The sequence below is a fragment of the Lissotriton helveticus genome, chromosome 3_2 (genome assembly GCF_964261635.1).
Source record: "Lissotriton helveticus chromosome 3_2, aLisHel1.1, whole genome shotgun sequence".
NCBI classification, from domain to species: domain Eukaryota; kingdom Metazoa; phylum Chordata; class Amphibia; order Caudata; family Salamandridae; genus Lissotriton; species Lissotriton helveticus.
Genome location: NC_136062.1, coordinates 9,334,373 through 9,348,717, shown reverse-complemented (window position 1 = coordinate 9,348,717; position 14,345 = coordinate 9,334,373). Strand labels below are relative to the sequence as shown.

Sequence of the window (14,345 nt, the reverse complement as noted above, 5' to 3'; positions counted from 1 at the left end):
AGGAGCCGCAAGTCTCCCTACAACGCACGGAAATAGGAATCAGCAATTGGGAATGGACAATTGTGGAGGACATACAGGAAACGTGGGAGAGCCAACATTTTGAAAAGAGCCGCTCTGCCAGGGAGGGACAAGGGCAGTGCGCGCCAGTGAGTTATGTCGCTGTGGAGCCTTTGTAATGGGCCCTTGAGGTTACGATCGTAGAATAGTTTGGGATCAGGGGTAGCAAAAATACCTAGATTGAAGCCATCCTCGGGCACGGCAATTGAAAACCCCCTCGGAAAGGCAGGCGGGGGGCCATGGAGACAAAATAGAACCGATTTGGACCAGTTGATTGAAAAGCCAGAGTATTTACCAAAATTTGTAATGACATGTAACACGCTATTTATGGAGGATCTGGGAGAGGAGACATAGACAAGAATGTCATCTGCATATAGGGATATCTTATCAAGCGTATCAGCATTCCACCGAAGCCCCTTGATGGAGACATCAGTCCGGATCCAATGGGCTAGGGGTTCCAAGGTGAGAGCAAACAGGAGGGGGGAGAGGGGACACCCCTGCCTGGTACCTCTATGCAGTTGGAATTGTCTGGAAGTGTGAGCATTAACGCGTACCTGGCCTAACAAATCAGTATACAGTAAGCGGACCCATTTGATGAAAACAGGGCCAAACCCATAGCGTTTCAGGACCTCAAATAGGTAAGACCACTCTAAAGAAGCAAATGCCAGGGTGGCGTCGAGAGAGAGAATGGCGGCATCCTCTTGTATGTACAGCTGTCTGCTCAAGACATTGTGGAGCCTGCGGAGGTTTACGGCAGTGTTCCGGCCTGGAAGGAATCCCGATTGGTCGTCGTGCCCCAAAGAGGGGAGAACTGTAAGGAGCCTGGTAGCCAAATGTTTGGCCAAAACCTTGACCTCAGCGTTAATGAGAGAGATCGGCCTATAGGAGCCGCAGTCTGTGGGTGACTTGTTAGGTTTGTGGATGACAGCAATGGAAGCGAGTCGTTGGTCAAGCGGCAGACTGCCCCGGTCAAGTCTCTCCTCAAACATAGCCTTTAGATGAGGAATCACTTCCTGGGCCATCCCCTTGAGAAATTCAATGGGGACACCTCATAGCCTTGCCGTAGTTAACAGCAAACAGAGCGCTCATGAGCTCCTCATTTGTGAGATCAGCGTCCAATTCGTCTCTGTCCGAATAAGAAAGAGTGGGCAACTGCATCTCCTCTAGAAGGAGCCGGGATTCGTCTGCCGAGTAGTAGGCCTTAGAGGTGTAGATGCCTTCCAGGTGATCTGCAAAGGCCTCAGCGATATCCAGCGGGTCAGTGATGTGTGATGTGTCCGGGCGGATCAGCAACGGAACTCATCTAGAACCCTGTTCTCGTCGTTCTAGCCAAGCAAGCATCTTGCCTGCCCTGTCACCCAGCTCATAAACTCGGTGCCGAGTTTGCAATAGTTTAGCCTGAGCCTTTTCGAGGGCCAGTGTCTGGTATTGACTTTGTTTAAGTCGAAGCCGTGCAGCTGTGTCATCGGAGGGATTAGTATTGAGGTCAGACTCCAGGCGGAGCAAGTCGGTTTCAGTCTGGAGCAGCAGTTCATTCTGCTTGTGCTGGTATCCAAACTTAAGAGTAAGCGCCTTCCCCTTAATAACAGCCTTGTACGCTTCCCAAATCGTGACTGCCGATTGAACAGAGCCGAGGTTCTCGGCAAAGTAATATTCGGTGTGTTCAAGCAGGCTATCCCTAATATCAGGGATTTTGAGGAGCCACGGATTGATGACTATGGGTCCCCTGATCACCTGCCGATGGTAGGTAAGTTCGACTGCGAGCGGAGAATGATCCGAGATACCCTGGGGGAGTCCCTTTGGGTCACGAAAGAAGCCAATATCCGCCGTGGGGCAAAAAATATATAATCAAGTCGAGACATACTATGGTGGGCATTGGAGTAGTGTGTGAAATAGGGGGTACCGGGGTGAAACGTCCGCCAGAGGTCCTCCAAACCCATTGCCCGTGTAAAGTCTAGAAGATCCGAACCCTGCTTATGTAAAGCACGCTGGGGATACCTATCTATCGCGTCGTCCATCGTCATGTTGAAGTCCCCACCCAAAACCAGTGTGCCCTGGGGGAGGTCCAACAGCAATCGTTCTAAAGTCGTAAGGGCATCCCTGCTGAGGGCTGGAGGGATGTAGGCCGAGATAACGTTCAGCTGTCTCCCTTCCCATGTGGCCTCGGCCACCGCAAAGCGGCCCAGAGGGTCAGCCCAAGTCATATTACAGGTAAGCGGGAGGTTTCTCTTGACAAGAATGCCAGTGCCTCGAGAGCCAGAAGAGAATCCGGCATGGACCAGTAGATTGTACCCCCACGATGAAGTGCATGACAGGTGCTACCCATCAGGTGTGTCTCTTTGAGCAGCACCAAGTCAGGGGCGTGACACTTGAGATACTGTAACACCACCCCTCTCTTTATTTTACTGCCGAGCCCGTTAACATTCCACGTCATGAGAGTGAGTGTCCTAGTTTGGGATTGCGTCATGGTTGGTCATATATGAAAGGACGGTCAGTGGGCCTATCCGGAGAAGCGAGAAGCAATTCCAGGGCTAGTACGAGTAGGAGCCACGAACAGACAGCCCTCAGAGACAAGATAGCAACAAATGCAGGACGGTGACGTGTACAATGTTTCAAATCGATGGAGACTCTGCATACTCTGCAAACACTCAAAGAAAAAAAAACACCATTGGAGGTAGAATACAAGATTGCGATATGATCCATTAAACAAAGAGCAAGCAAACAAACAACCCCATGCCCAATGTCCCCCCCCCACTCCCACCCTTCGTCCCTGCCCGCGGACTTGAAACTGCCCACACCCCAACTCGGCAGTGCCTGTCGCCCTCCCAACCATAAACGGGGGACCCGGGGAGCCGTTGATGCCACTCGCCTGAGAGTGGAAGAAATCAGTTTAGGGCTATAACACATAGGATCGAGCTCACATTGGTGTGCACATCAGCATCATACAATGAGCGTATCATCCCCAGGGCGAAACAGAGTCCCCTAAGAAAGAAAGAAGGAGAGGGGGGGAAAGGGGAGGGGGGGAGGGAAAAAGAGAATCAGGTCAAGACAGAAAGGAATAGCGACCCGGCTGCCCACTGTCATCCAAGTGAAGAAGCATACTATACTGGATCTGACGACAGCAAAGTTGGAGTCCCATCAGTCCCAGCGCAGGAAGTTCAGAGATCTCACCGATCACCCTGGGTGTCTGCAGTAAACAGTTCGGGACTCCCCGGTGGCAGATCTCGCTCGGAGCGAGCACCAGACGCTCCTTGCCTGCCCGGAGAGCATCTCACCTGGCACCAACCTTCCAGCCAGTCCCATACCTCACTCTGCGATAGGAAGAACCAAACCTTGCCCTCCGACTCCACACTCAGTTTGGCCGGGAACAGCATGGAGTATTCTATTTGTTGGTCTCGCAAAGCCTTTTTCACTTCCAGGAAACTGCGTCTCCTCGCTTGTACCTTTACCGTGAAGTCGGGAAAGAATGTGATGCGGGCGTTGTCCATCCGGAGCGGGGATACTGCCCTGGAAGTCTGAAGGATGACATCCCGGTCCCTGAAATTGAAGACCCTCGCAATGATGGGACGAGGGAGGGCCCCTGGCTTTGGCCTCCCTCCTGGGACTCTGTGGGCTCTCTCGATTGAGAAGTAATTTGACGATTTTTGGGCTGGAGATGCTTCAGGATCATATCCTCAACAAAGAAGTCAGGTGCGGGCTCATCCATTCTCGCCGGGACCCCCAAAATACGGATGTTGTTCCGTCTCGCCCGCCCTTCATAGTCATCCAGGAGGTCCCCCATTTGTCGCTGCTGTTGCTGGAGTTGTGCCACCTGCTGCTGTATGGTAGAGGTGTCATCTACAAGGGCTGCGGTTTTAATTTCGACATCTCGTACTTTGGAGTCCATATTGCGGAGGTACGCACGCAGCAACGTTACTTCTACATTCACGGAGTCTATGCGAGTCTCTAATGAGGATCGGACCCCCGCGATTGCCTCGATGACATCCTCCAGGGTGAGGGCCCTCGTCGAAGGCGCGGGGGAAACAGTCTGTGTGGGCACTTACGGCGGTAAGGTCTTGCCGTCACCCTTAGAGCCCCAAGATAGTTTGTTTATTTGCCTCTGTGTGAAGCCCTTGTTCCCTTTACTAGAAGCCATCAGGAAGCACAGCAGGGGACCCTGTGCCGGGCCCACAATCACCGTCCAAAAAGCGGCACCCACCTGGAGAATCACGTCCGAGGATCGGGCAGGTACAACCCGTTGGCCGCCACCAGGAGAAAAGACGCCAAGGCGACCAGGCGCAACAGTAGGGCAGCAGAGTGCAAGGGATGGCCTCACTCAGAGGGACAGGGGGGCGGGCGGGGGGGGGGGGGGCAGCACCCGGTGTGTAATCTCCACCACTGCTTCTATGGGGGGTGCTGAGCTCGGCCCTAATTGTCAGCCAACCCTGATAGTATCTCGGGGGCCTCACAAGCCGATATCCACACAGAGGTCCGTGGAAACCCAACCTACAGTCCAGCCACGATGTATGCCCCACCAGGGACGTAGAGATAGCAGGGCAAAGTCTGCTCAGGACACACGTGCACTGGGGCCCATAGCCCTCCACAGCCAGGACCGCCCAGGGGAGGCCAATAATGGAGGCGCACAACACGCCACAGTCCGACCTCTAATGCGGAGTCCACGGGGTCCGGCTATGGAGTTGCGTGTTAGGGCCCAGGAGCGTCGCTGCGGCGTATCCTCCTCACTGCCAGCGTCTCGGGCACCTCCTGAAGGTAGGCCAGCCCCTCGGCCGGAGAGAGGATGCAAAAGAAGTCAAGGTCAAGAACGGAGCTTATGGGGCGATATCTGGGCGGCCGAAGGTTAGGCCGCAAAGCCGGGGTGTACCGTAAAGACCACGCCGAGGTCCGGTGGGGGTACTCTGCACACCTCACGCCGCGCCCCCGTGCAGGTCACAGCCGGGCGTCGCTCCACTTTGTCGGGAAGAGAGGACTTCTCGTCCCCTCCGGCAGTCTCCGGAGGGCAAGCCTCGTCGCAGGTCGGGCGCAGGACTCGCCTAGACATCAGGGTCCAGAGCTGATACGGGCCTCAGGCCGCCATCTTGGCAAGGTCGCCTGGGGACGGTTCCCCTCCGGTCTCTCTTGCCGCCCCAGCGCCGATATAGGGATCTGTCGGGAAAACACCAAGTGCACACCAGTAGTCTTCACCGAGTCTCCCGCTCACCAGGGAGACTCGTGCCCGGGAACGGATGGAAATAGCGGATAGTTAGGCGAGGGCCAGGGAGCTGCGCTCGCAGGCGATCATTCCCTTCGGCTGCTGGCCACGCCCCCACCACATTCATTCTTAAACAGGTGCCCATCAAAGCCCAAGAGCATCAACTTTGGTTGCTTTTTCGCACCATTCCTGCTCATATATATTATGTCCAATACTGCTATTTCGACCATGGTGGTACTGATCAGAAACGCAAAATGCACCCAAGTAAACTCCCACTGCATGTGGGGTAATAGGTAGTTCATTTCTGAATAAAGGTCCAAATTTTAGGGTCTATTTTGGAAAATAACATAAGGGAGCAGATTCCCTATTCCGTCAAGTGGAGTAGGAACCATTACAGCCCGTTTCCCCCAAAAGAAGCTTCCATCATGGAGGAGGGAGCTAATTTGGGCGGGGGGAATATCCACATACAGGGATTAATGATAAAATAAGCAGACTGGTCTGTCGTGAATGAAAATGTGGTAGAGCAGACTTAACTACCCCATCCATATCAGCCTGCCAAATTTAAAACAAGGACAAAGGTCTACACACATATTAAATATGGGCCTAACTATGCAACAAAATAGTAACTGGCACAGGTAAATGAATGGGTATCTTTAACAAATTCAAGACTGGAGCTTTTTCCTCAAAGGTTTGAAAGTTTGAGTAGCACTGAATTGAGCAGTTCATGATTAGTTCCTTGCTGAATCATAACTTATTTTGCAATGAATCAAGTATTTCAACTAAATCAAATTAATCAACATTTTTAAAGACCATGTTTTCCTGTAACCAACTTACGTTTCATGAGTGCCAAAAAAGAATATTGGATACTTGCTTGCTGGTGGCTTCACAGCACCCTCTGGGAGTTCATCAATCTGGTAGATATAAAAGTGTTTCATTTCAGTCATGCAGTATAACAGAAATGTAAATAGTATTGTTTAGAAAATAAAGTGGTTTCTTTATCAATAACACACATTTGTTAACATTTTCTAAACATACAGCAAATACCAAAACAAAGTCAACATTTTTATACAATTGATCATAAAACCAAATAGGACACAAAGGGCCAGATGTACGACCATTCTGTTTGTGGGGCGCAAACTGCAATTTTTTGCGACTCACAAAACGGAATGTACTAATGTGTCTCAGATAAGTTTAGCGATTCCCAATAGGGCCTCAAATTACCTGCCTCATCAATATTCAGGCAGTTCGTACTTTGCGACCCATTGGGAATGGGCTACTATCACGGGGATGGTGGCATGCTGGGAACAGCAGACCACCTTGTCTGTGTTTGCTTTTTAAATAAAGCAACTTTTTTTTTCAAATGCAGCCTGTTTTATAAAAGAAAAAGGATGCATTTAAAAGAAAAACTGAAAAGTGGGACCACTGCCTCTTCTTTAAAATATTTCCACATCCATTCACAAAGGGGAGGGTGTACCCTCGGGAACCCCTTTCCGTTTGCGACTAGCTTACCACCTACTTGAAGTAGGTGGTAAACTGCGGTTGTTTTGTAACGTCATTTGTGATCGCAAAACAATCACCCTGTGATTCGCAATTAGGAAAGGACACCCTTGGCACGCCCCTTCCTAATAGCAACTCGCAAAACCTATTTTACGAGTCGGTAAGAGGTTACCAACTTGCAAAATAGAGTTTGTACATGCTACAATCCTTTTTAATGGTCACAAATGGCCCGATTTTCTGTTTGCGACTGCTAAAATCAGTCATACATCTGGCCCAAAGAGTTTAAATTATGTAATTTTGCTAAGCTGGTTCAAATTCAGATTGAGACATTTAATTGTCCATGTAGCTCCATGCTACCATTAGCATTGCACGTCATCAAATAAAAAAAATAGGTTATATTCCTATCTTAATTTGAGTTCTATTGTGTGCTGCTTAAAAATTCAACTTAATAGAAAAGTAAGGTTTGTGTTTTATTTTTTTTTTGTCTATAAACCACAGAGCCCTTGATATTTCTGGGTCTCCTTCTGTAATACAGATAGTACTGGTGAACATATCGCTCCAGCATCATCTTAAGGAGCATTCCCTCATTATCCTACAGCTAATGAGGTACACACCTTGCCTCTGCACCTGTGCCTTTTGCTTATTATGGATGCAGGTGCAGACACAAGGAAACAGCCAGGAAGAGCAGTGAATAAAAATGACCCCCTTTCGTATCATACAGTATTATCCTACTAATGCCTAAGAATCCATTGCCTATCATTTGATTTTTTTGGTACTACCATGGAGCACTGGATGGAAGGTAGTTTTGCATTTAAATATTTTCTGCTCCTACTATTGAGTGAAAATCAGCATTTGTATAATTGCACTATTCCTACAGCTGGTGCAGAGAGTTAGAACCTTTAGAATACTGTTATAGCATGCTGAGGGCCTGATGTATGAAATTTCAATGTTTTGTGACTAGATTTTGGTCGCGAGACATTGATACATACCTTTATGACTCGCTATTTGGAAGGGACGCCCTAAATATTCCCCTTACAAATAGCAATTTGTAATGGGTTTCTAAACTTATTTTGCATTTTATTAACTTGTTTTCAAATCACAACATGGGTTTAGTACATACTAAAAAGCCATTTTGCAGTTGCAAACCCTGTGAATCGCAAGCTTTGCAGGCACAAAACAGCTTTGCATTTCAGAAAGAAATTGGTGCGTTAGTTGAGCTGGCTCAGAACACACAAGTAATAACAACACTTGTCAAGATGAACGTTTAATGCCAGTAAATTAACCTGAACTCAACACCCGGTAGCTACGGCACAGAGCAGACAGGCTTAACTAAGAGCAATGTGTAACGTAGTTATTCAGCACCATAACAGTATTAAAGTCGAAATAACACACAATAAAAAGTCCAAACTGAATTAGAAAAACAGAATACATTTTAATAAATAAAATTACATCAAAACAGCAAGAATGAAGTCAGGGAAACTGGGGTTATGAATTTTTTAAGTTTAAATACAAACATATTGTGAAAATGGTGAAGCTGTGTCACAAAAAGTAAAAGACTGGTCTAACACACCACCTGGTGTCATGCTTCATCATTGACCAGTCCTCGCCCTCTAAACTTCACTTTTTTTGTAAGGGCCCCCACTTAGCTTTAGAAGTGCATCCCTGTCTTCAGGTGTATGCCCGTCAAACCATGTTTTTAGAGGGCGAGGACTGGTCAATGATGAAGCAAGACACCAGGTAGTGTGTGAGACCAGTCTTTTACTTTTTGTGAGATGCCTGCACTCACAAAATAACACTGTAGCACTTAGGTCACCAAACTGGGAGCGGCTCTTTTTGTGTTAAACATTATTGATTGGAGGCTGCCTGCTCCTAGTGCCCTGTAGCTCTAGTTCCCTTCTCAAGGTCTTATCTGGGGTCCTTGTGGTTAAACAAAATGGGTGAAGCGCCAACCACAGTCATCTAGTTGCACTTCAACAGTACTAAGGTAAAGGTTAAGGCTAACCGCGATATAGCGCGGGGCAGATACAGAACTCAGGTTCGACACAGTCAGAACTTTAACCTTTAGACTCAGGGGGTTATTTGCAAGCCCCTTGAGCCGTAGGTGCGTCACATTTAGTATGGGAAAAAGTGACGTACCGGCAGTGCGAGGGGCTTGTAAATAAGCCCCTTAGGGCCAGTTGTAGGTCGCCAATTACCGGTCGGTAACGGCCGATTTCGGCCGTTACCGTCCGGTAATTGGTTTTCGAGATGTAGGTGCCAATATTTTACAGTTTCGGTAAATTTACCAAAACGGTAAATTTACCGATTCTGTAAAATACCGAATCGGTAATTTTACCGATTTGGTAAAACCCAGATGTAGGTAGCACTGTTTACAGTGCTACAGGCCTTCAGAATTCGGTATTTTACCACCCAATCCAATTGGGTGGTAAAATACCGAATTCAGGTGTGCATGCACATCTGTGCATGCACACCTGTGCCATGTGACAAACAGACATGCCCTTAGCATGTCTGTGTGCCACAAGGCACACATGCCTGTATTTGGGGTGCTAGAGGGTGTCAAAGTGACACCCCCTGCACCCTTGCTGAAATCGGTATTTACCGATTCTGTAAATACCGATTCGGTAATGCCCATTGATTCCTATGGGCTTAAATGCCCATAGGAATCAATGGGCATTACCGAATCGGTATTTACAGAATCGGTAAATACCGAATCTTAACGATTCGGTATTTACCGAATCTGAAATACCTACATCCCCCCCCCTCTATTTTACCACTTCTTAAATACTGATTCAGTATTATTCGGTATTTAAGAGGTGGAAAAATAAAATTACCTACATCTGGCCCTTAGTCTCTAAAATAGAAGTCAACAATCCTCAGCGGGCAAGGGAGCAGGCTATGGCTGAAAAGGGCTCCATGATGTTGCTGGATTGCCACAGGATGAGTTCCCAAAGAAGCCGCTGACTTTTGGCAAAAATGCTCTGAGTGAGAGAAATTTGAATTTGCGCCCATGGACAGTCCATTGCTGGCCAGATACTTTTGGCGCCTTCGTCCAGTGAAGATTTCTACCTTCAGACTGAATCACTTGTTTGGATCTCAGATTCTTCCAATGGGGCAAGGCTGCAGGCTGCACCCGAAGAGGGCTCCACGAGGCAGGATAGCGTGTCCGCAAGGTTTTGCTGAATTAAATTTGCTGCTGTTGAAAAGCTTTGAGCAGTAGCAACTTCGATCTCTGCCCCAGCAGCAACACACCATTGTCGAATTGGCTAGACAGGTTGTTCCCAGTCCTCCAAAGGTAGTTGGCGCAAAATGTTTCTAAGTTCCAGGTTTTTGTTAGGAGGAGCACACTTTAACAGTGGCCAAGGGTCCAAGACCCTGGGGACAGCACTTAGGGGGTCATTCCAGGACAGGCAAGCAGCAAGGTCCAGGAGGAAATGGTCAGCTGGACAGTTGCAGAACAAAATCTCTTTTAGCTTGTCGTGTCTCTGTAGCTTATAACCCTTGGAGTCCACTTCTTTGCTCTGGGTACAAGAGGGGGAGCAGGTCCTGTCTACTAGGCTCTTCTCAAGTTATAGACAGTAGGTCCAGACCTCTTCTGTTCTTCCACATGTCCAGAAATGTTCTGAGGAAAGTACTGTGAGTACCACATGTATGCCTTGCACTGGCCTGTGGCTGGTGGTAACTCCTGGCTCCCTGCTAAGCAATGGGTTAAAACTTGCCAGAAGTAATCCTACTCGCTTTTGCAGAATTTCCTGTGTGCCCTACCGCAAACAGTCCCATACCTCTCGCCTAAAACCAAGATGGCAAAGCCCTTCTTCCCATGTGTAGAGCTTGGGTGCCCACCTCAGGTGTGGCCTTGGAAATGAGCAAACCCTTCTCTGTGGTCACTCCAAACCAGGTGTGGGGGCTGCTTCTTACTATTCCCATTTTGATGGTACTCACTATATCCACTTCAAAACAACAAAAAGCTGAATGGACCTACTTGGACTTGAACCAGTGAGTTTGGGTTGTATATAGCTATCAGCACTAAATTCTTAGTTCACTGGCCTATATAGTTTATAATGTCTGATGGGATTTGCTTATACTTCATGACTTCCGTAAAATCTATCTACACATCACAACCCATCATTGCATGCCTGGCATGGTAAATTTGTTATGAGGAATAACCGGCACACTCTAAGCCAAAAATAAAGCACTCCTTACCACACTAAACCATATTATGTAACGGCTTGAGATGTACTAGCACCGAAGGCAATGGATAGAACACACATTGGCAGCTGGTGGTACCAGTAGGTGGTATCAGTAGTGGAAATGTTTGTCCCTGGAAGTGGTGGTCGTCGCTCTGCTAATATGTTAAATATAAAAGGTTGGGGTCTGCATTGTAACTTATATCTCTGTACAAATTAAGAACTGGTTAGTTCATATTAGGGGAAGAGTGCAATTTGCATTCACTCTTGTTTTTGCAGGGGCACTTTCCACCAGCTTTAAGCTGATACTAAGGACCGAGATACCAAAACAGGGTTTGGCGCCTCCACAGCAAGGCCAAGCCTACTATTCTCAAATAACAAAGAAACACGCCAATGCTGCTACTGCCTTCAGATTCTATTTATAGTGCATTGAAAGAAAACCAATGTCACCACAACCACTTTTTCCGTTGGATTTAATCCAATTTTTTTTCACAATTTACATTAGAATTTGGACAACACCACAAAATATTACCAACAACTTTGAATTTTTTTATGAAGACTTTTTTTTAACATATAAGACAAACCACCCTTTTCCCCTCACACTCTTAAAAGACACGGTTTTGCTTTCAAACCTCATACACTTGTGCACACTCTCAACAAATCAATCACTCTGTGATATATCCCAAGTCTATCAATCCATCACCACACTCCTGTCATAACACTCTTCACTTCCAATCATACACCCACCCAAACTGCTTCTACAAATTATTTTACTGAGAAGACACTTTGTACAAAAAACTTAGTACAAAAAATGTAATACAAGAACCAGAAAAGGCCATCAACAAAATAGATTAAACTAAATTGCCAATATCTACAAATTTTTTCTTTGATTAGCCTAAACACCGTAGTCGAAGCGTTTCAAATCCCTCCAGATGTGGGGGTTCTCATCAGGACCAGAATAGCTTCTCCAAAGCTCGAAACTCAATTGTCTTTTATCAACTGTCACTCTTGTGACTCGATGAGGAAGGCGTGGGGCCAGTGGCAGTTCCAAATGTTATTTACATATCTGATTAAGTATTGATTTTCTCTCAAACCAAAAATGAAGGCACCAGCTGTGCGGGGCAGCTTGGCTGCGCTCTCCGGAGTTCTCTTCAATATTTTTGACGGGGGATTCTCTCTGTTTTCTGTCTCTGAAATTGTTTCCGAAACAAAGTCTTCAATAATGTTGGCTATTTTACAAAATAATGAGTTTTCTCTCACTTAGGGCCCCTACCAATCCGCATTCGTCTCCCTTTCCATTGCCCCCTTAGCCCCCCTCATGCGCCCTGCTTGTCATACAATAAATTCTAACATTATATGCCAGTGCCATTTCTAGAAAATCTGAAGGTTCCCTCCCCCCCTATCTTACTGACCAAGCTATGCCCCAGTGTGTAGCTACAGGGACTGTGTAGGGAGATATTGGAAGCGACCAGACAAGGTGGGTTCCTCGGAAGGTGGTGGTAGGGCTGGCCTGTATCTTGAAGTGTAGGTGTTCTAGCAGCTCTGTGGGCTCGTCGGGAAGTGTGCTCAGCCGGAGGGTGAGTTTGTGGACGATGACGATTCCTCCCCCAGGGCGGGTGGGGTGGTCCTTTCGGGAGATCTTATATCCTTAGGGAATGGCGATGGCGATGGCGATGTCAGGTCCCGAGGTGGTGTCGGTCCAGGTTTCAGTGAAGAATGCAACGTCCGGGTTGGTGCTGTCGAGGAGATCTCAGATATCAGTTGAGGAGGATGCATTGCAGGGTCTTTGATGTGGTTGCGTTCTTGCGGGCGGGTTGTGCTGGATCCGAGGTCTTGGCGCTGCTGCAGGATTGGTGGCAGCGGTGACAGCTGAAGGGTTCGTGGGTGTCCACTGGTGATGCTAGCTTGCAGTTGTTGTTGCAACCTAGGTTGAGTGCGTAGATTGCCGCTGGGTTGTAGCTTTGGCGGTTCGGAGGTCCAGGGTTTCTGTCGCTGGTCGCGTTAGGGACGCAGATGGGCGCAGGCGGGCTTGCCTTTGGCACGCCAGCGGCACAGCTGCACAGCAGCCGCCATTAAGTAGGGGTCAGGGAGGGCTGGACAGCTGGGAGGCGGGAGGGGAAACTGGCTTGGGCTGGTCGCATAAGTTGGAGGGGCCACGGGGCAGCAGTGGAGGGAAAGATGGGCGGGAGGTGCACGGAAAAGGAGGGATAACAGTTCAAAAGTAGGAAATGGAAAATGATAGAAAAAGTGATTAAGGGATAGAAAGCGAGTAGAAGGGTGAGAAAATAAAGGGTGGAAAACGACAAATGAAGGTGGAAGGAGAGGATAAGGCAGGCAGAATAAACGGAGCGAGAAAAGGAGTGAGAGGTCCACTGGACCACCAGGGACGAGGCGCAGGTATAGCCTGCAGGTGGAGGAGGGCCTCGAACAACACTCGAGAGTGCAGGGGCTCAGGAGGGCCTCACTTGATGGTGGAGCTGCGAGGATCAGGTAGAAGTTAATGGGATCAAAGCACAAAGATTGAGGGGCATGGGAGCACAAGATGATAAGTGAACAGTTATGTGCCAATGGCAGTGCAATGCATGCAGTGATGGCGAAGAGTAGCCGGTGGAACATGTGCATGGGTGATGGAGGGAGGTTAGAGGACAGAGAGGCCGGGCACCAACTGAGAGCATGGGCAGGATGCACAGAGGCACCGAGACAAGGAGATACAACTGGACCATCTGCCTGGAGGAACCAAAGTGTAGCTTCTGGAAGGACAGAAACAGGAAGGCACAGGGAGCAGGTTCAAATATGCTGCTCAAAGATTTATAAGTGCTAGAAATGCTATTTCGGTGTTCTGCTAAAAATATTCCAGTGTGGTGCTAATAAAAGGATACGTTAACCTCTCAAATATAATAGACCGGTGCTGAGTGATTACTGAGCCTAAAATAGGCCATGTTTATTCACTTTCGCCCGGCATTTTCTAACTATGAAGGAAAAGTGACGACTGCTGCTTCAGGCTGATGCATGGATGGTAGGACATAAATAGTGGTCTGTTTCCCGCAGGTCACTAACTTTACAGACTCACAAAGCGGAGTTCTCCATCAGGTTACAAATACTGCTATAATGTCAAAGAATGAAAAGTCGTTTTAAAGTTTCACAGCTTCAGTGTGCAAAAGTAAATTCGACTGCCATGTGTGTTCTCCTTCTCCTGCCCTATTCCTCTTTCTCTTACTCCTCCTGTCCCTCCTACAATTCTTGTTGCTCCTTCTCCATCTACTCAGTGTGGCGTAAGCTGTTCAAGGAAAGGGACTGCTTGCAAAGTGAGCACAACTGCAGTTTATCCTATTCTCACTAATCCCGATCATTAAGAATTCAATTCAGCAGCAACCGAACTGAACTAAAACTGCAAAAGAAACTGAATTAAAATCGATAAG

General features: G+C 47.9%; 1 protein-coding gene across 1 annotated transcript in view; it reads right to left on the bottom strand.

The window, feature by feature from the left end:
* HDGFL3 (HDGF like 3) overlaps window positions 1–14,345 on the bottom strand; it is a 264,253-nt gene that overhangs the window by 192,353 nt on the left and 57,555 nt on the right. Inside the window, exon 2 of the mRNA XM_078684735.1 lies at window positions 6,080–6,156. Coding sequence (XP_078540861.1) covers window positions 6,080–6,156 — 77 coding nt within the window. The remainder of the gene's footprint in view (window positions 1–6,079; window positions 6,157–14,345) is intronic.